We start from the raw sequence: 22067 nt of genomic DNA on the forward strand, positions 1-22067 counted from the left end.
CATTTGAGCCATACCTCCCCACTCGTGGCTCTTTACTGTGTAACTAGAGATAAGAGACTCATGGACTTCTCTGCTCGGGCTGACTTCACACTGGGATCCTCGGATCTCAGCCTCCTGAGAAGCTAGGATCAGCACTAGCACTCAGCCTGCATTTGTTCTTGTCATGTCATTTTTGGAAATCTCCGTGTCCTTGTCTGCAAATGGGGCTCAGGCTTTGATTCATTTGTTTGCAGCTCTGCTGTCGGAAAATCCTTGAAGGTGCCCTCTGCCAGGTGGCCAGTCGCTCACATCCGTAAGCCAGATTCTTAGGAGGCTGAGATCTGAGGATAACAATTCAAAGCCAGCTAGGCCAGAAAAAGTCATCAAGACTCTTCCTTCCAATTAACCAGCAAAAAGCTCTAAGTAGAGATGTGGCTCAAGTGGTAGGGTGCCAGCCTTGAGTGAGAAAGCTCAGGGACAGTGCCCAAGCCCCGCGTTCGAGCCCCTTCCCACGGTGGTGACCCCATGCCAAGGCCCCCAGGTCTGCAGCAGGGACCTACTGTGTGCAGCCCCTTCTTCACCTCCCAAGCCCCTTTGGTAGGGAGGTGCTGGCACCAGCCCTGGGCCAGAGGCCGCGATGCTGACGCCTTGCATTTTTCTGTGATTCTTGGCATTTCAAAATGGCTTCAGATGTCTTATCTCCACAAGAGCCCTGCCAGGAAAGTTGTTGTTACTTTCCTCCACAGACGAACCCGCTGGAGCTGGGAGGTGGCGTCTTGCCAGCCCTTTGCTCCTGCCGTAGCCTACACGCCCTCGTAGCCTACATCCCGCTTTCACCCTGTGTCCCTGGCCTAGGCCAGTGCCTGGTAACCGGAGGGTACCATGTGGCACCCAGGTGCTGGGGACAGGGGACAAGGCCTCTGCAGAGGAAGTTGTCAAGTGGCCCAAGCCTAGGGGAGAGAGGGCTCAGGAGAGGAGCAGAGAGTGGGAAGGTGCTGGGGCAAGAAGGGACTGGGAGCCCAGAGCAAATAACAGGCAGGAACCGGGTCCTCCCCCCCACACTCCTGGGATGGGGACCGGAAGGGGGCCTAGATGCAGATGGGCTTGGGGTCCACATCTTAGGGCTCCTGGACATAGCACTGAGCGCCTCCTCCTAAGGTCCAGAGACTCGGCCTTCAGTGGGTGGCCGACTGGGTGGCAGTCTCCCAGCCCCAGCCTGGAGGCAGCTCCGGCTAGGAAGCGACAGTGACAACAAGCACACGGTGTGGCCATCACTGGTCCTAACTGTTCTCTCCAGGAAGAATGGAGGCCCTGTAGGTAGAGGTGGGCAGCTCATCACGCCTTCCTTTGCTGCTCAGGCACCTGTTAGATTTTTTGCCAGTGCTGGGGCTTGGACTCAGGGTGTGGGCACTGTCCCTCAGCTTTTTTGCTCAAGGCTGGTACTCTCCTACTTCTGGGTTTGGGGTAATTGGAGATCCGTACAGACTTTCCTGCCTGGAGCTGTCTTTGAACTGGTGTCCTCAGAGCTCAGTCTTCTGAGTAGCTACAATGACAGGCGTGAGCCCCTGGCTCCTGGGGTGCCTGACTCAGACACCTGCTTCTTTTATTTTTGGCCCGTCCTGGGGTTTGAACTCTGGGCCTGGGGCCCCGTCTCTGAGCTCTTCAGCTCAAGGCCAGCGCTTTACCACTTTGAGCCACAGCACCAGTTCTGGTTTTCTGGTGCTTAAATGGAGATAAAAATCTCATGGACTTTCCTGCCTGGGCTGGCTTTGAACCATCATCCTCAGATCTCAGCCTCCTGAGTAGCTAGGATGTCAGGGATGAGCTACTGGTGCCCAGTAGGCACCTGGTTCTTTTCTGTTGTTTGTTTGTTTTTTTTGCCAGTCCTGGGCCTTGGACTCAGGGCCTGAGCACTGTCCCCGGCTTCTTCCTGCTCAAGGCCAGCATGCTACCACTTGAGACATAGTGCCACTTCCGGCTTTTTTCATATATAGAAACCCAGGGCTTCATGTACACTAGGCCATATTCTCAGCCCATGGCACCTGATTCTTAGTTAAAAATCTCCTTGGGGGATGCTTTGGGGGAGGGTCTGGCAGGGGTGGCCAGGTTGAGGAGCCCCCACTCCCTGCCCCAGCCCGTTCTGGTCCCCCACCACCTCCACACACCAAGGCTGCATCCTTCAACATGTCCAGAGCTCCCAACGGGTGGACAGATGGTGGCTTCATCATCCCGAGTTTTCTTCTACACACCCCCCACCCCGTGCTGCTGCGGCTCACCGTGGCTCCCATGCTCTCCCTCCCCCTCGCCCAGCCGCTCCTCCCCCCCCCCCCCCAGCCAGCCATGGCCCCATGTGGTTTTTAAATCATCTGTCCCTCTGGGAGCACAGGAAGCCAGCCAGTACTGGGGCTCAGTCTCCACCCCCCCTCACTCCGGCCCAGGGGCGCCACCCAGTCTGTGAGCTGCTTCAGGGAAGGGAGGGTCCCCTGCTTTGTTCTGGGTGCTGGGTGGGGCAGTTGTGCTCTCTGCACCCCACCTCTTACCCCTCTTTTCTAACTAGCCACCCCCGAATGCTCAGCAAAGGAAGCCATTGAAGGTGCATGTCCTGGAGGCTCTACTGGAAGTTTTGGGGGCTGGAGGAAACGAAATCAAGGGGGAGAAAGCCCTGGATAGGCCCCAGAGCATGGCAGAGCCGTGTGTGTGGGGGGGGTTCTGAGGCTTGAACTCAGGGCCTGCACAGTCAGCCTCAGGTTTTTCTATCAAGGCTGGTCAGCTCTACCACTTGGGCCACACTTCCACTTGCAGATTTTTGCTGGTTAACTGGAGATCAGAGTTTCCTGCCCAGGATGGCTTTGAACTCTGATCATCAGAGCTCAGTCTCCTGAGTAACTAAGATTACAGACATGAGCCGCTAGGTTTTTTATTATTATTATATTATTATTATTAGCCCTGGGACTAACTCCATAAGGCAAGCTCTGTACTACTGAGCTACGTGCCCAGGCCCTACGCCCGAGACTTGGAAGGTGGCAAGTAAGAGAGGAGTGTGGCCGGCTCCCCCTGCCCAGCCCACTGGCCTTGGGCAAGTCCTCTGAGCAGCCCACTGCGATAACAAGCAGCCTGCGCGGATGTGCGAGCTTCACGGTGCTCCAAACAGAAGAAACGTCTGTTCCAATTGCACAAGGAACCTCCCCACAGCAAACAGCTACTGTGTGGGGCCCAGAGGCAGAGCCAGCCCCCCGAAGGCTTCTTACTCTGGGGCTCTGGAGCAGGTGAACAGGGTCTTCTCACCAGAGCCAGGGAGGAGGCACAGGGCGGGCGTAACCGGCCAGCGGGGCAGCCGCCATTATCTACCGGGGCTAGCTTTGTCAGGGTCAGCTGTCTGAGCACAGAGGTGGTGGTGAGAGGCGACGCCTACCTTGCCCTTGCTTTACACCTCTTGCTCAGCGGGCACTTTCTGGGCAGCATCTGGGGCTCGGCCCCCTGAGCGATGGGTACTCAGTGGACAGTGCCTCTCAGGGTCCCACAGGTAGAGCACCCTACTGAAGGCAGACCGGCCTTACGGCCTCCCTGAAATTCCCTGGGGGCTCTTCCCCCCCCCCCCCCCCCCAGTGAAGGGTAGCATTGCAACTTTTTTTGCCAGCCTGGGGCTTGAACTCAGGGCCTGAGCACTGTCCTTGAGCTGGCTTTTTCTGTGTATGTGGTACTGAGGAATTGAACCCAGGGCTTCATGCATGCTAGGCAAGCACTCTACCACTAAGTCACATTCCCAGCCCCTACATATTTACTGCCAGTCCTGGAGCTTGAACTCAGGGCCTCAGCACTGTTCCTGAGCTTCTTTTTGCTCAAGGCTAGCACTCTACCACTTGAGCCACAGTGCCATTTCTGGCTTCTTTTTCTGTTTATGTGGTACTGAGGAATCGAACCCAGGGCTTCATGAATGCTAGGCAAGCACTCTACCACTAAGCCACACTTCCAGGCCTGCCTTAGCTCTGTTTTGCTCAAGGCTGGCATTCTACTTGAGCCACAGCTCCGTTTTTGGCGTGTGTGTGTGTGGTTAATGGAGGCGAGAGTCTCACAGACTTTCCTGCCTTGGGCTGGCACGGAACCACGATCCTCAGATCTCGGCCTCCTGAGTAGCTACAATTCCAGGCGTGAGCCACCAGCGCCCAGCAACTCGTGTTCTAGTTACCTGGGCTATGGGGGCTGTCCTGGGCCAGGCTTTGCTGAGGGCTCCCCAGGGGGCGGGTGAGGCGGGTGAATCTACACAGGAGGCAGTGGCTGGCCGTCAGGCCTGGTGTGCATGCAGACGCCGACCCTCCAACTCCAGCGCTGACCACCTGCTGACCTGCCTTCTGCCTCCCTCAGGCTTGCCTGGCGCAGTCTCTCCCTGGCTCCATCTCCTGTCTACCCTTCCAGGCCCTCACTCCCTGGGTCACCCTTCCTTCTGGTAAACAGGGCCCCTATCTGGGACATCAGCTGGCTCCAAACAGCCCCACCCACACTGGGTTTTGTCACACCATTGTCTGCCTTGCCCATCTTCAAAGCCCCCTCGGGGTGAGCGTGGAGCCAGGCTGGCTCTGGAGCCCAGAAACCCCGTGTTTATGAGACTCCTCCGGGTGCTGAGGGCCCCACAGGCACCCCCTCATTTGTCTGTGTCCGAGGTGCAGGAAGAAGGGGCCCGCCCACACCATCTCTTCCTCAGCTCCCGCTGGTACAAGCAGCAGGGGCAGGGGCCCCCCTTGCTCCCTGGGAGCCCCATCTCCCTGCCCACCCGCGGAACCCCGTCAATCGGCCGCGGCTCCCACAGAGCTGAGTGGCCCTGAGGCCCGTCAGTCTGTCCTTGCTGGCATCGTGGTGTCCAGCACCCCCACAGGAAAAGACAACTGCGCACCAGGAGGCGGCTTCAGCACAATCAAACCTCTTTAATACAAGCAAGTCTTCAGCCCTGGCCACCTTCCCCCACGGGGGAGGGCCGGCCACGGCCGCATCTCCCACAGTGAACTACGGGTCCGTGTCTCGCCCAGGCCGGGCGCTCAGCCCCGAGGAGGCGGATGCACGGCAGCACCGGGGGCGGGCGGGCCAGGGGCTCCGGCGCATGCCCGGCCCCGCGGAGGTGGCGGGAGCCACAGCGAGCTGGCTCCGGCTTCTTATTGCTGGGTCTGGGGGCTGAGGACGGGCCCGCCGACACCGGGCCCTGCGCGGGCGGCCTGGGCTCAGCCAGGGGGAGCGGGGAGGAGGGAATGGGGTGAAGAGGGAAGGGCACGTTTTCCCCGTCCCTGATGTCTGGACTTGAGGTCCAGGCCAGAGCTGCGGCTGCCTCTTACCAGCACCAACCCCCCCAGACCACTGGGAACCCCCACCCCAGCAGGGAGGGGGTGCAGGCTGGGCCCCCTGAGCCAGCACGTGAACCTAGGCCGCGGGGTGAGCGTCCTGTGTGTTCATATCTAACTCGGCGGCCCCACCCCGCGCTGGCGGACGGGGGGAAGGAAGACAAAAATCACAGCTTTTGAACAAGTGGTCTGGAAGTTACTGGAAAATTCAGTCAAGTATGAAAAGTGTCACTTAACAGAACAAGACCTAGCTTATGTATACATATATATTTTTGTCTTTTTTTTTTCTGGAAGACATTCCTTCCTAGAACTCCCCCAAAAAGGACAACAGTGGCTGGGTCTTGTGCCTGTGACTGCCAGGCTGGGCAGGGTGTTGGGAGTTGGGGTGTAGGAGGAGAGTGGGGGGGCGTGTGTACCGGGAGCTAGGATGACAAGTGGAGGCACAAAACTGGTCTCACCCAAGCACAGGGGAGGGGGGCCGGAAGCCACTGTGCGGGGTGGCGGGGCTCGGCTGGGGGGGCGGGGAGCCCCGGCTCCCTCCCGTCTACACAGCCCCGTGCAGTGGCCCACCAGGGCGAGCCAGGGCGGCTGGCGCTCTGAGGTCCCCGTCCCCACAGACGCCTGGCCAGGCCGGAGGCCAGGCTGGGCCGGGGGAGCCTGGGGCTGTCGGACAGAGGACGAGGCAAGAACGGAGGCTGCCCCTAAGGTTATATATTAAAAATATCCATCGTTTTTGTGCACAAAATTCCATCATTCACATCGGAGCATCCCCCTGCCTCCCGCTGGGGCCCGGAGCAGCCTTAAAAGAAAGATGGTGGTTCTCCTACTCGAGAGCTGAGGAAACACCGCTCTGTCTTTATGGACCTTGAAAAAAATGGGGACCCGTTCCCTCCCCCCAATCTCTGGCAGGCGGCCCCGGGCGGCTGGGGCGTGGCGTGGCGGTCACTCGTGCCTCCGCTTGGAGGGGGGGATGAGGTGGGGGGGCAGGTCGGCGGGCAGCTCGTGGCCCTCCAGCTTGACCTTGATGAGGTGGTTGGCCAGGGCAAACTCCTCGTCATCCAGCAGCCCGTCCTTGTCCACGTCGGCCAGCTTCCAGATCTTCCCCAGCACCGTGTTGGGCAGCTTGGACTTCACCATCTCCTTCTTGGCGTTGGCACCGGTGATCTTGCCGTTGACGGGCGACAGGGTGTAGAAGATCTCGTCGTAGGTGGGCTTGTCCTTGCCCACCACCCACTCCACGTCGTCGATCCCCTCGCCCGCCCCCTCGCCGTAGCCGTGGCCGAACGGCCCGTTCATGGTGCCGTCGAAGGCGCCGCCCTTCACGGCCTGCGAGGGCATCAGGGACTCCTCCTGGCGCACCATCACCATCAGCCGGGCGATGTCGTTGGCCAGCATGTCGTCCACTGTGTCCAGCAGCTTGGGCTTCAGGGCCTGGAACTTGCTGAAGTCCTGGGTCTGCAGGAGTTCCTGCGGGTGGAGGCGGAAGGAGAGGCCTGGGAGGGGGCGGCCTCCAGACTCCAGCCATGTCCCGGCTTGCACAACCCAGCCGGCCCCCAGGGGCCCCAGGAGTGCCTTCCCCGGAGGCTGTGGCAAGGACTCCCCAAGGGGAGGGAGGCTCAAAGGCCCAGCCGGGCCTGCCCGCCCCACATGAGTCACCATGGCCCTACTGGCCGGGTCAAGGCTGGCTTGGGAGGGGTGCGGTGACTAACCCCATAGCTACCCGATGGGGAGGCCCTCCCCTCCCCCGCCCCGAGCTGGGGTTCCCTCTGCCCTCCCGAGGCCCAGGGTGGCCGTACCTGCATCTTGCGGAGGCTCGGGAAGTCCCCGGGGGAGATCTGGTGCTCCCGCTCGATCTTCTGGTAGATGTCACCTAGGTTGTTCACCAGCTCCTTCTTTTTGCTCTCCTTACCGAAGACGTTGGGCATCTCCTTCTTCAGAGAGCTGATGATGTAGGCGTGAACCTGGGGGGACGAGGCGCAGGGGGGTGATCCCGCTTGCTTGGCGTCTGCCCTGGCGACCCCAGGGCCTTTGAGGACGCTGCAGGGTGAAGGCGGCTCCTGCTGCCGCCACAGAGGGCCACTGGCCTGAGGGGCAGTTGTGACAAGGGGCAGGACCGCGCTCGGGCAGGGGGCAGGCAGAGGAAAGGAAGGTGCACTTGAAACAAGACAACATCCTTGCGCGAGGCGCGGGAGGCAGGCCGGCTCAGCTGGCGAACGGGAGGCAGCCGCCGGCTGAGATCGCGAGGCCCCGCGTGTCGGCCCCACGCAGTGCTCACCTAGCCTGCAACTGGACACAACCTGGCCTGGCCTGGCCTGCGTAAGGCCTGGGGGGCTGAGCGCTGTTCACGGCTTGGTGACCAAGCCCAGGAGCCAGGACTGAGACCCAGACTGCTGACGGCAGTGCACCGTCCATGCTGTCTGCAGCCCCGCCCCAGCTGTACCCGGAGCCAGCCAGATCAGTGCACCCCTGCAGAAATGGGAGGTGGGGGGACGGTCCCCAAAAGTTTTGTCTGATAAGCTTCTACCCCCTGCTCAATGTTTCTCAGTTAAGGGTGGGACATCTCCATTGCCCTAGGGGCGCAGGGCATGCAGCCCAGCCCTCCAAATGCCTCGGTCAGCCAAGGGTCGTCCAGCCGTGGAAAGCTTCAGCCAGTGGGCTGGCCTCCCCTCCAATCCATCTCCACCCCCGTCTAGGGATTCCCAGGGCGGGGTGGGTGGGCTTATCACTCCAGGAAGAGGAAGGAAACGGCTAAGGATAGGTGTGAGCAAGCCCCGCGTTCCATGGGCCCAGTGGGGTGACCGGCCTTCACTCCCAGCTCCGCCCACCCTGGCTGAGCACTGAGCTTTCGAGACCCCATGGGAACCTGTGGGCCTGGCCTCCCATGGGGGCTAAGGTGGTCTACTGGGCCTGCGTGGGCAGCTGCCACTTCACAGGGCCTCGGCTTCAGCTGCCAGCTCTCTCGCGGGGCCACAGGCTGGTGGCCCCCTCACCCCCAGCTCCTTCCTGTCCCGGCACGTGTTGTATGCAGCGGCTCCTGCCCGAGGCCTCCTCGCCCCTCCTGGCAGCACGGTGCTTACCGCGGGGCAGTGTGTGTCGCTGGGCCTCGCACACTTTCCTTTCCAACAAAACCCCAGAGGGGAAGCCAAGCAGCTCACCACGACCCACTTCTGTGGTAACTTCCTGTGTGACAGTCTTAAGCCACACTCATGTTTAGTGCCTTGGGTGCCCTAGGTGAGGCACGAGCCCCAGCTGGACCAGGCTGAAGGGGCTCGGGGAGAACCGAGGCTAAAAGCAGGCTGCAAGCGGGGTGAACACGGCTCACGCCTATAATCCTGGCCACCTGGGAGGCTGAGACTTCGAGGATAGGGGTGAGAGGCCAATCTGGGCAGAAAAGTCTACAAGACCCTCCTGTCAAGGGAACTGGACGTGGTGCAAGGTCTTGTTATCTTAGCTACCTTGTGTAAGCACATTTCAGCCAGGCACACCTTGGCAGGAAGCAAGCCTCAAAACCAGCCAGCAAAACTCAGGGTGCAGCAGAAAGAACACCTCCTTAGAAAGAGCAAGGCCTTGAGTTCAAACCCCAGGACTGGCAAGCACGCACACGCACACGCTCACGCACCACACGCACACACCTTAGAGCACAGAGAGCGGAGGCTTCTGGCCACATGGGAAAGGACACAGCTTTGGCCGGGCAGCGGTCAGGGAGGGAAGGTCCCCGAGTGCCGGTCCCGAGCCCCCAGACCCACCCAGTGACCGGTGACCCAAGGGGTCTACCTTGGCCAGCCTAGCCCGCTTGATCAGGTCGTTGAGCTTCCTCAGGGCGGCATTTCGGGGGAGCGACTGGATGTCTTTGAAGAGGTCCTGCTCCTCAGCCTCAAAGAGCTTCCGGTTGTCGGGGATGAGCAGCGGGTGGGACCAGAAGGAGCCGATGTAGACCCGGACCACCTCGGGGGTGTTGATGATCTTCCCCAGGGACCACATGAGGGCCCCGTACACCCGCATCAGCTGCTGGGTCTCGATCTGGTCGGCCTTGTTCAGCACCACACGGATCTTGTCCTCGTGGTTCTTGAGGGCCTTGATGACCTCTGAGAACTCATCCGAGATGTCCAGCTTGTGGGCATCGAACAGCAGGATGATGCGGTCCACGCGCTCCGCGAACCACTCCAGAACAGCCGCAAAGTCATAGCCTGGGGGCGAGAGGGGAGGAGCGCAGGGTGCTATGGTGCGGGCTGCTCTGGGGGCTCTCGTGCCTAACAGTCTAGAATCTCTGTGCCTGAGGTTGCAAGGTAAATTTCTAGAATGTTCTCACCCAGCCAGCACAGTCACCGGAGGGAGGGATCATAGGTCTTCCCAATTTCTACACCACCTGGAGCACCTTGGCCATGTAGCATGTGACTTGCATAGTCGTTCATGCAAAGCAAGACCCAGCGACAGTCGGTCACTGGTGGCTCATGTCTGTTATTCTACTCCGGAGGCTGAGATCTGAGGACTGTGGTTCAAAGCCAGCCCAGGCAGGAAAATTGTGGGGCTCTTAGCCAAAAGTGGAGGTGTGGCTCCAGTGGCAGAGCACCAGCCTTGAGAGGAAAAGTCAGGCGCTCAGGCCAGTGTGCGTGCCTTGGACAGCAGAGGCGATAAACAGCAGCACTGTAGCTGCGGTGGCCTTGGTCTGCCCAAGGCGTACGGCGAGGCTCCCTTGCAAGTCTCAATCGTTTTCTACGACAGGGGGTGGAGAGCCGTCAGCTGGGGGCCAAAGCTGGCCCACCCCGGCGGCAAGCAGCGGCGTTCAGCTGAGGTTCCGCAGCAACATGAAGGTGTGCGAGGCTGACAAGGGTGTGCGGGCCTCGGCCCGCACGCAGCCACGGGCTGCCATGCACTCCCCCTTTGTCATCGCGCCTAACCCTAAATGACACTCTAAATGACAGGGGGTGAACTGGGCAGACTCAACCCCTAACCCTGGCTCTGGGCGCTTTCTCCATCAACGGAGGCCCACACAAAGCCAACGAGGGAAGTGACCTATGCCATCTGTGACAAACACTAATTGGAACTGCACCCACGACACCAGTTTCAGCTGGATTCAGAGCTTTCAGCTTAAGGACACATTTCTCAGCCTCCCTTGTAACATAAAGAAGAAAAAGTGGCTTCGGCGGCAGCCATAAGCAGGAAACGAAAGGTGGATCCCTGCTTGTCAACAGGCACTAAGATCAACTCAAGGTGGATCAAAGACCTCAACGCCAGACCCCAAACTCTGAAACTGTGCTAGAGAGAGCAGGAGAGACAGTAGAACTTACAGGTATAGGCAGAAACTTCTTTAAGTCTCAGGGGCACAAGAGACAGGAAAGAGACTTGACAAGTGGGACTACATCAAAATAAAAGCTTCTGCACAGCTCAAGACACAGTTACTAAACTAGAAAGCCAACCAGCCAACTGGGAAAATATCTTTGCCAGCAATACATCAGACAAAGACCCAATATCCAGTATATACAAGAAGCTCAAGAAACTAACCCCTCCCAAACCTAATGAACCAATCACGCAGGGAAGCTAAGGAGAGACTTCTCAGAAGATGCTATGAGGGGGCTGGGGATATAGCCTAGCGGCAAGAGTGCCTGCCTCGGATACACGAGGCCCTAGGTTCGATTCCCCAGCACCACATAAACAGAAAACGGCCAGAAGCGGCGCTGTGGCTCAAGTGGCAGAGTGCTAGCCTTGAGCGGGAAGAAGCCAGGGACAGTGCTCAGGCCCTGAGTCCAAGGCCCAGGACTGACCAAAAAAAAAAAAAAAAAGAAGATGCTATGAGAATGGCAAAGAAACACATAAAGAAATGCTCATCATCCCTGGCCATAAAGGAGATGCAAATCAAAACAACCCTGAGATTCCATCTCACCCCAGTTAGAATGGCCACCGTTTTGAATTTGAACAACAAATGCTGGTGGGGATGTGGGGAAAAAGGAACCTACTGCACTGCTGGTGGGAATGTAAAGGAGTGCCACCACTCTGGACAGCAGCCTGGAGATTCCTCAGAATAACTACACATAGACCTTCCCGAACCCAGCCATATCACTCCTAGGCATCTGCCCTGAGCATGGTGAGCCAGGATACGACAAGAACACCACACTTCCAAGTTCACTGCTGCACTGTCCACAGCAGCCAAGATAGGGAAGCATCCCAGATGCCCCCCAATAGGTGAGTGGACCCGAAAAATGTACCCACACACAACGGAACTTTACACAGACAGCCATTAGAAAGAATGAAATAGAGGCTGGGGTTATGGCCTAGTAGTCGAGTGCTCGCCTTATATACATGGAGCCCTGGGTTCGATTCTTCAGCACCACATACATAGAAAAAGCTGGAAGTGGCGCTGTGGCTCAGGTGGCAGAGTGCTAGCCTTGAGCAAAAAGAAGCCAGGGACAGTGCTCAGGCCCTGAGTTCAAGGCCCAGGACTGGCAAAAAAAAAAAGAATGTCATTTTCAGGGAAATGGATGGAACTAGAACAAATCATGTGAAGTGAGCCAAACAGTACATGTTCTTTGTGATATGCAAGAGTTTAGCCCTAAAATGCATCAGGATATAGGATTCTAGATACTCACATATACTGAGACCAAAAGAGGACAGCCTTAGAGAAAATCACAAAGGCACAATGACCAAGTGCCTCTTCGTATTTATATAAAATAATATATATACTGAAATGAACTCCAAGGTATGAAAACAATGGACTTATTTTTCTTCTGTCTTCCTTTTGGTTTTTTTGGGCCAGTCCTGGCCCTTGGACTCAGGGCCTGAGCATTGTCCCTGGCTTCTTTTTGCTCAAGGCTAGCACTCTGCCACTTGAGCCACAGCGCCCCTTCTGGCCATTTTCTGTATACGTGGTGCTGGGGAATCGAACCCAGGGCTTCAAGTATATGAGGCAAGCACTCTTGCCACTAGGCCATATTCCCAGCCCCTCTTTCTTCCTTTTTTTAGCTCTTAGTTTTTGGTGATGCTTCTGTCTTCTTTACCTTATATATGGTGTATTCACGTGTCTATCTTCTGGGAGGGAGGAGGCACAGAACCCAAGGGAAAAGGGGTGAAAAAGTACAGCAGTGAAGCTCACTGGGTATTGATGAAAGTGAACTACACAGCAGGTGGGAGGAGACAGGAGGGAGGGACAGGGAGAGGGTGAGGAACCCATGACACGTGCAAAAGGAAATGTACTCATTACCTGATCCACGTAACTGTAACCCCTCTATGTATCATGTATATCACCTCTATAATAGTAATTTTTTTTTTTTTTTGGCCAGTCCTGGGCTTGAACTCAGGGCCTGAGCACTGCCCCTGGCTTCTTTTTGCTCAAGGCTAGCACTCTGCCACTTGAGTCACAGCGCCACTTCTGGCCATTTTCTGTATATGTGGTGCTCGGGAATCGAACCCAGGGCCTCACGTATATGAGGCAAGCACTCTTGCCACTAGGCCATATCCCCAGCTCCAATAGTAATTTTTTTAGAAAAGGAATGGAATACATATGCAGTAGTAGGGACTATAGTATCCAACCACCTTGGGTTCTAAAATGAAAGCTGTCTGTCTGAGGCTGCCTGGGACTGGTGTTTTCACAGAAACTATCAGATGTCTGATGATGAAAGGCAATGCTTTCGGGGTCTCAGGAACAGTGTTCTATAACAATATGCCTCTTCAAAATGTTTCTGTTGGGGCTGGGGATATGGCCTAGCGGCAAGAGTGCTTGCCTCATATACATGAAGCCCTGGGTTCGATTCCCCAGCATCACATATACAGAAAATGGCCAGAAGTGGCGCTGTGGCTCAAGTGGTAGAGTGCTAGCCTTGAGCAAAAAGAAGCCAGGGACAGTGCTCAGGCCCTGAGACTAAGGCCCAGGACTGGCAAAAAAAAAAAAAAAAAAAAAAAGTTTCTGTTTTGTTCATGGCTCCCCAAAGTGAAAATTATCTGTTCCTCCCTTTTCAGAAGTACTCAGGGGGGAAAGGAGGCCATGGGAGAGCTTTTCCCCTCAGGATGAATTGGGATAAGCTAGACTTGGTGGCGTGTGTGCGTGCGTGTGTGTATATGTGTCATGGGGCTTGAACTTAGGGCTTGGGCGCTGTCCCTGAGCAATTTCGCTCAAGGTTAGTGCTCTGCTATTTTGAGCCGCAGCTCCACTTCTGGTTTTCTGGTGCTTAACTGGAGATAAAGAGTCTTAGGGACTTTCCAGCCCTGGCTGGCTTTGAACCTTGATCTCAGCCTCTTGGGTAGCTAGGATTACGTACAGGCATGAGCCAACAGCATCCAGCTTGGTTATCTTCATTGTTTTCTTTTGGTGCAAGTCCTGGGGTTTGAACTTGGTCTGGACACTGTCCCTAAGCTTTATTTTTTATTGTCCGTTATGGGGCTCTGTCCTGCTGGGGTTTGGTGTGTGAAGCCCTCTGCTGCAAGCTGCTATAAGCAAGAACTCGGCTACACTTGGGGGGAGGAGTTAGATCCCCAAGCTGAGTGTGGCCAGACAACCTTCCCGCTGCCAGCCCTTGGGCAAGTGGCGGTCAAAGCCATGGGGGGGGGGGGGCTGGACCCTCCCCACTCTGGAGTGTCCAGAAAAAACATGCGCTTGGAAAGAGGGGGCCCTAGGGTCAACTCCCGGTGGCTGACTCAGCAACTTTAATTTCTCTCTCTCTCTCTCTCTTTTGTCGGTCGTGGGGCTTGAACTCTGGGCCTGGGCACTGTCCCTGAGCTCTTCAGCTCAAGGCTAGTGCTCTACCACTTGAGCCACTGAACCACTTCCGGTTTTCTGGTGGTTAATTGGGAGGTAAGTCTCACGGACTTTCCTGCCCTGGCTGGCTTTGAACGGTTGTCCTAGATCTCAGCCTCCTGAGTAGCTAGGGTTACAGGCGTGAGCCACGGGCACCCAGCAAGTTCTCTTTTTTTGGTGCCAGTGCTGGGGCTTCAACTCTGGGTCTGGGCGCTGTCCCTTAGCTTTTTTGCCCAAGCCTAGTGCTCCACTAGCCACAGCTCTACCTCGGGCTTTTCAGAGATACCAATCTCTACCACCAAGATTTCCCGGCCCTGGCTGGGTTCACACTGCGATCTCGGCCTCTTGAATAGCTAGGACTATAGGCATGAGCTACTGGTGCCTGGCCTTTCCTGACTTCTGAGCTGCTCCACCTGCACGAACTCCTCTTCCCAGGTGAGGATGATAATGGAGCTCCCTGGAAGCAAGAGCTCGGTGGCCTGGAACTCTATGGCCAGTTAGGAATTGAGAAGGACAAATGTTCAGCCTGGCTCAGAGGTCAAAGGTTAGTCGTTCCTGGCACAGTCAAAAACCCCATTCCCACTGCTCTGGTGACAGCACAGGCAACTGTGGCAGTGGTGTCATGGAGAAAAGGGGTTCAGGAGCAGAAAGAGGGGAGCTGCCCTGCAGACCCACCTGCCTTCCAGGGGCTCTGGTGGGGACTGGTCGGAGGGCAGTGCTCCCAGTGTCAGGATGCTTGGATCAAGTGGCTCACAGCCAGCATGGCAGGCTGCTGGTTCTAAAGTCCAAGGCTCTGGGGCACCCAGCCCCTGCAGATGCTGTGGCAGCAGGGAGGCGCCCCGGGACTGAGAGGTCAGCATGACAGCGGAAGGGGCAGGCAGCGAGGGCAGGAGGGAACGGGGCCCAGGGCCCCAGGCTGCACTCCTGACCCCCAGCGCGGGCCTCCGCGGGCCTGGGAGCCTCCAGGAATGCTGACTCGGGAACTAGCAGGCTCCTGGCTCAGCAAAGGAAGGCCTGGCTCCTCCCCTCCTCAAACAGGCTGCGGACGGCCACGTTGAGACTCATCCGCACAGCTGGAGATGCAGCAAGGCCAAGACTCAGTTCCTGGGAACAGGGGCGCCCCACGAGCTGTACTGGCCATGTTAGCTTTGGACTCACAGCTGGGACAGCGCCTGGGGGCTGAGGTCACCCTCCAGCCCCGCCCCGTGGCCTCACTCTTTCCCCTCTGGTGTCAGGGGACCATGGGAATGAGAGGAGAGAGGAAAAGGAGCCTGCCTCTGAATATGGTCCCCAATCAAGCCCAGCCGGGCCCCGGCCCCACCCACTAGTCCAGTTCTTAGCCAACACCTCAAGCTGGGTCAGAACAAAATGGAGCTAAGTCCATGTTTTGCAGGTGAGTAAAATTTCCTGTTTATTATGGAAAGTGTTCACCATTTTGGTGGAAGGGAGACACACGGCTGGCCAAGTACAATCACAGGTCACCTAAAGGGTCATGGTGTGCAGGGCTGTGCAGACAGCAAGGGTGTGACCACGTGGCTGCAGGCCAGAGCCCCTCAGCCGACCCTCCCTCCAGTGCTCTCGGAGGAGCTGGCTCAAGGAATCACACTGCACGGTGACAGTAGGGAGCCGCCATTTGGCTGGGCTCAAGCTGGAGGCAAGCCCAGGCAGGGTGGCCAGTGTTCAAGCAGTACCCAAGGCCATGAGCCTCCAGGCTCTGGGACACATCATGTGCCCAAGGCAGTAGCCATTCTGCAGTGGCATGCTTGGTGAGAGAGAACAATGCCCCTCAAGACGGGAGCCTGCACAATGAGTTCTATCTGGTTCAGGCCTCTACAAGACAGTGACTCCTGTTTCCACCAGAACACAAAGCACAGCCAGGCACAGGTGGTTTGTGCCTATGATCTCAGTTACTCAGGAGCTGAGGTCCGAGGATCACAGTTCAAAACCAGCCCAGGCACAAGTCCAAAAGATGCATCTCCAATTAGACACACAAAAGCCAGAAGCAGAGGTATGGCTCAAGCGCAAGAGTGCCAGTCTTGAGTGAGAAAGCAAAAGAGAGCACCCAGACCGTGAGTTCAAACCACACTATTAGCACAGGAAAAAACAAAATAAAAAAGCATAAAGCACAGCCCAAAGTGGTGGGCTAGAACGAAAAGGCCCTGCAGGGGGATCTTCGTGAGGGGAAGCCAGAGCTGTTGCTCACAAGAGACCAAGAACCAGCAGGATGAGACTTGGGCCTGCAAGCCACGCCCCTAAATGAAGTGAGCCAATAACAAGAGGAGACATTCAGGCTATTCCACCTGAATGAGGTGCCCAGGTGTCAAATGCAGAAGAAAGTGGGACAGAAGGGCAAGAGGGCAGGGATTAGTAATTCATGAGGACAGTTTCAGTTTGGAAGGATGGGAAAGTTCTGGAGATGGAGATGGAAGTGCCTCTCACCCCTGAGCCCAACTTGAGGATGGGGGACACTGCTGGACTCGGGTGCTTCAGCTCTAATCCCAGCTAGTCAGGAGGCTGAGATCGGAAGATTACAGTTCAAAGCCACCCCAGGCAGACAAATGTCATTATCTTATCTCCAATTAACCAGCAAAAGGTTGGAAGTGAATGGCCCAAGTGGCAGAGCATCAGCCTGAGCAAGAAAGACAAGAGAATAGTATTACAATTTTTACGTTATATATAATGCTTATATATTATAAATGTATTTTATTAATTCTTATTTTGTGCCAGGCCTAGGGCTAGTACCTGGCTACTAGTATATTTTACCACAATTAAAAAGGAAAGGTAGCAGGTGCTGGTGGCTCACGCCTGTCGTCCTAGCTACTCAAGACGGAGTAGCTCAGGAGGCTGAGATCTGAGGATCACGGTTTGAAGCCAGCCCGGACAGGAGTCCATGAGACTGGTCTCCAATAAACTACTCAGAAAAGGCCATAAGTGGTGCTGTGGCTCAAGTGGTAGAATGCTAGCCTTGAGCACTGAGTGGCTCAGGGTCAGAGCCCTGAGTTCAAGCCCCAGGACTAGCAAAAAAAAAAAAAAAAGGTAGAAACAAACGGTCCCAAGCTGCTGCTCTGAGCAGCCAGGCTGCACCCCCTGGGAAATGGCCACAGAGGTGACATTGACAAGATGTGAAAACCACCCATGGCAGAGGCTCTGCTTAAGCTGGGCCTCCTCCAGGCCTGTCTGCTCGCAGAGGCCCCAGTGTCACTGGATTTCGCTGGCCTGCCCACAGGCCTGCTCTCTCCTTCCTGGCGAGTCCCTGCATCGGCCCGTCCAGCCGTGGAGGCCGCAGCGGCTCAGGGGCCCCTGCCCGGGCCCAGCACCCTCCAGATACAGGTAGTTCCTGCAGCTGGGGAAAATGGCTTCACACATTCCAAAAGTTTCTAGAACATGGAACAATGGAGGGTTTGTCTCCACCAGACTCTTGTTTCCTGCCATTCAAACCGCGTGGGCCTTGGTATTTCTTGCCAAAGCGTTCCATGGCACACGTCTCCATCTGTGCAGGCTGGCCTGGAGACAGGAGCCCAGGAGAGCAGAGGTGGGAGCTGGGATTAAGCGGCCCCGGGAGGACTTCCTGCAGGGGTCCCCAGGCTGGACTTAAGGGAAGGCCTTCTCTAAGTAGCACAGAGAGTAAAGGAAGAGGCCTCCCCTCCCCTAGGCACTTACCCCAGAGAAACCAAGGTCCCTGTGCACCACCTGCTACACGACTACTGTGGTGACGGCCACAGGAGACCACTCAGGAAGGGCACACCCACAGGGCGGGGGGCAGGCCGGCGGCAGGGGGGAAGCGATCTCCAGGCTGGGGGTGCAGCGCAGACAGAATGTGCTTGTCTGTGACCCCCACGGCCCTGGCTTTCGGGTTCCATCCCCAGCACCACACAAAACCATGTTCTAAAGGAAGCCAACCCCATACTCCTAAACATGTCAACGACTGTCAAAAGCAGCAGGGCTGGTCAAAGCAGATGGACCCAAAGGGCTCCAGGCCGTGGGATTTCACTCAGGTTAAAGATGAGTCTGAGGGACAAACGTCACTGTGTTGCCTGGACTGGAAGTGACTCACCACAGAGGAGCACAGAGAGGCTCCACGGGGACCTTCTCGGGGGAGGGGAGAGCTTGCCTTCGCCGTGTGGTGGTGGTGGGGATACACAGCTGCTTCAAGAAGGGTGAGTCTTGCCAGGCACAGTGCAGCATACCTGTAGTCCTGACTACTTAGGCAATGGAGATCAGGAAGTCTGAGAACTGAGGCCAGCCCAGGCAAAAAGGTAGTGAGACTTTTAGCTCAGCAAAACAAGCCAGATGAGGGAGTGTACAACTATGATGCCAGCTACACAGGTCTACGTAGGATAGTGGTCCAAGGTATGTATGGTAGTGCAGGTCTGTAGTCCCAGTACTTAGGAGGCTGAGGATCCCGAGGTCATGGCTACCCAGGGCTACATACATAAGGAGTTCTATGTCAGCATGGTCCATGTCTCAAAAAACTGAAATGGGGGACAGAATGCAGACCTCAACACATCTGGCCTAAAAATAAGCAAGGGCGGCAGGGTGGGGAGAGCAGATGGACGGGCACCAGGCCCACAGCTGCGCCCCGGACCTCCTCCTCAACAGGCGGCCCGGTGACCCCAGCCGGCCACCTGCCCACCACCCCTGGGCGTTCCCACTTTCTTCTCTGCAGCACGAAGACAGGAAGTTGCTGCTGGGGGCCGGGGAAGTGCCTGGCACACCATGAGCGCTTCGTAAATGTTTGCTCTTATTTACACGCTCGGATTCTGATGAGTTCGTAGGCAGGGACGGCTTCAAAGGCGGGAACACGGCTGCTACCTCACATATAAATGGAACATTTGCAGGCGCTTGGGCCAGCTGCTCCACAGCCTGGGGAACAGGTGCCAAGGCCGGCACAGCCTGGTACAGAGCCGCCGTGGGCAGAGCTGGCGCACCCAGCACCCCCAGTGGAGAGAATGGCCAAAAGGGCCGTAAGCCCAAGAATGTGCATGGGGTGTGGGGGGCTGAGGATCTGAGAGCCAAGGAGGAGTGGGTGGGGTCGAGGGCCATAGGGAGGCTGGCTGCCCAAACGGATTACCCCAGCTGGAGGGAAGCTGACCTGAGTGTACCCCGAAAAACAGTCAAGTGTGAGAAATCCTGAGGTCCAGAGCCTTGAGCACGTAAATTCCAACAGTTGTTATCAATAATCTAAAGAGGCTGTTGTCTTTTTCTTTGTTTCTTTTATACCAGTCTTGGGGCTTGAACTCAGAACCGAGGCACTGTCCCTGAGCTCCCCCCCACCCACAAAGGCTAGTGCTCTACTACTTGAGCCATGGCTCCACTTTTGGCTTTTTGGTGGTTAACTGGTGATAAGAATCTCATGGACTTTCCTGTCCAGGCTGGCTTTGAACTGTGATCCTCAGATCTCAGCCTCCGGAGTAGACAGGATCACAGGTGAGAGCCACTGGCACCTGGCTAAGAGGCTCTTTCTCCTCTCAGTGATAAAAACAACTCCCTGTCCACTCAGCTCCTCCCGAGCAACCCAGGACTTGGGGATTTCTGGGATGGTCTGTGCTGCAGATACTCTAAGTCCAACTCAAATACCACCGGGCCTCCCTGAGGCTTGGGACCCCCCTAAGTGCTCCACCCCTGGAGCACTCCATGGCCTGCAGAACACTTCATGAAACTGGCCCGGAAGGCATCAGTAGTGGTGGGTGGATCGGGGCAGAGCACAGCCCTGCTTTGCCAGGCTTGAGGCCTGGTGAAGGCAGGGACAGGAGTCTCTCAGCCTCCAGCCTACCTAACTATGGGAATCAGGACAGCTCGGGCAGAGCCTATGGGCCAAAAAGCAGGCAGAGCCCAGTAGCAGCCAGCTTGGGCCAGGGCCCCATGTGCCCTGGATGGCCTTGGGGACGCTTTCTAGTTGGGAGGCAAGGACAGGGACAAGGATGAGACATCACTACTGCCATTCATTCAGAACCCTGTCCACTTCCGGGCGGGGAGTCTGAGCCTGGCTGGGGGCTAGCACTTCGGGACGCCCGGGCCCGCACAGGACAACCCTGCAGGGTGCAAGGCCCGTCTGGCCGCCTCCGGGACCCCACCCAGAGCCTGTGTCACCATCGCTCATCACCAAGCGTTTCTGGCCTGCTTCCTTGTCTCAAGGGCAGTGGCTTCCTGACCGGCACGGCTGGGGACACCAGTGGGGCACATGGACGAGCCGCGGGGGCAGGAGGGCGGGCGCCAGGCCAGCCAGGTCTCCACCTCCTAATCCAAGCTGAAGCCACCCTCATGCTGTGCACACACAGATTTTTGTGGTCATTTTGTTTGTTTCTGAGGGGGCGTGTGTGTGTGTGTGTGTGTGTGTGTGTGTGTGTGTGTGTGTGTTGGTACTAGGGCTTGAACTCAGAGCTTAGGCACTGGCCTTTAGGTTTATCACTGAAAGATGGCACTCCACCACTTGAGCCACAACTCCATTTACGGCTTTTTTTTTTTCTTGTAGGTTATAGGGCTTGAACTCTGGGCCTGGGTGCTCTTCAGCTCAAGGCTAGCATTCTACCACTTGAGCCATGGTGCCACTTTTCATTTTCTAGTGGTTATTTGGAGGTAAGAGTCTCACAGACTTTCCTGCCCGGGCTGGCCTTGAACCAAGATCCTCAGACTTCCTAAGTAGCTAAGATTACAGGTGTGAGCCACCAGCTCCCTCCCCATTTACAGCTTTTTGGTGGTTAACTGGAGATAAGAGTCTTACAGACTTTCTGGCCTGAGCTGGCTTCGAACCACACTCAGCCTCCTTGGTAGCTAGGATTTCGGCTGACAGCTACCAGTGTCTGGTCTTGTACGTGCAACTTTTGTGGGGTAAAGTGAGGCAGGGAAGTTACAGCTTGGCTCCCAATCACACAGTAACCCTTGTGGGAAGTCCACCGAGCCTGCAAAGTCCACTTCCTGCCACTGCCCAGAGGGAAGGCTTCACGCCCAGGACCAGGGGCCTGCACAGATGCCCGCGACCTCAGGGGCCAAGGGCAGCAGCCCAGCCAGCCCCAGCTGCCCTCTGAAATGCCCATTATCAGTCACACGGGCAGCACTCGGGAGTGAGCGCGAATGCTGTCCCGTAGCACCTTCCTCTGCTGACAAGGGAGAACGTTATCTTGAAGGCCGCTCAGAAGACTAGCACAGCAGGCAGGAGTGGGCTGGGCGCCAGTGGCTCCCGCCTGTCATCCTAGCTACTCAGGAGCCTGAGATCTGAGGATCAAAGATCAAGGGCAGCCTCAGCAGGAAAGTCTGTGGAAGTTACCTCCAATAAATTACCAAAGAGCCAGAAGTAGAACTGTGGCACAAGTGGTAGAATACTAGCTAACACTAACTAAAGAAGATAGGGACGGTGGCCAGGCCCTGAGTTCAAGCCCCAGGACCACCACCAAAAAAAAAAAAAAAGAAGCCAACAACAAACAGGGAGACCCTGAAATGGCTCCTCCTCTTCCCTGAGGCAATTCTCAGGGGTCCTGACAACCTGGCCAGTGTCCTGGCTGCTCCAGCCCACAGGCCCACCTTGTCTTTATCTTTCCAAACACACTAGGGACCATGGGAAAGGGAAAGACGTTGGGAGGGGCCAGCAGACGGAAGCCGATGTAATGAGCAACACTAATGCTCCCGCCACCTTGGCCGTTTCCAGGGAGGGGCTGGCGGCAGCGGGGCCGGCAGCTCAGCCAGGCGCATGCTCCCTGGCCCGCATCGCTTTCTGAGCGGGAAACACCTGCTCTTCATGCTGCCAGCTGTGGGAGCCCGGAACACACTGCCCCGTTCGGACTTCCTCTGCACGCAGGGGCACGGAGGCTCCCGGGGACTGACTGGTGGGCGGGGCCTGAGGAAAAGCCCACTCCTCCCACGCCAGCGCCTCCAAGAGGTGGCCAGCAACCATAAAGCACCCCACACCAAATCCTAACTTGGTAACATCTAGTAAGACACAAAGCAGGGCCTCTAGGGTTATGGAAGGAAAGGAACAGTCTAGGAAAACCGGGTTTGCTCATCACTTTCCAGCAAAAATCTTTCACCCACACAGAGCGGAT

At 56.8% G+C, this 22067-nt stretch overlaps 1 protein-coding gene across 2 annotated transcripts in view; it reads right to left on the minus strand.

The window, feature by feature from the left end:
* The window catches only part of Ehd1 (EH domain containing 1), a 43892-nt gene that overhangs the window by 14252 nt on the left and 7573 nt on the right, over positions 1–22067 (minus strand). The window contains exons 3-5 of one of the 2 annotated variants that reach the window (XM_048361186.1): positions 9081–9493; positions 7103–7267; positions 6236–6773 (exon numbers count right to left, since the gene is read on the minus strand). In XM_048361186.1, the coding sequence (XP_048217143.1) occupies positions 6249–6773; positions 7103–7267; positions 9081–9493 (1103 nt within the window). In that variant the 3' untranslated portion in view covers positions 6236–6248. Of the gene's footprint in view, positions 1–4879; positions 6774–7102; positions 7268–9080; positions 9494–22067 lie in introns of those variants that run through there. The other variant, XM_048361187.1, reaches the window with a different exon arrangement.

Source organism: Perognathus longimembris, chromosome 13 (genome assembly GCF_023159225.1).
Source record: "Perognathus longimembris pacificus isolate PPM17 chromosome 13, ASM2315922v1, whole genome shotgun sequence".
Classification (NCBI taxonomy): domain Eukaryota; kingdom Metazoa; phylum Chordata; class Mammalia; order Rodentia; family Heteromyidae; genus Perognathus; species Perognathus longimembris.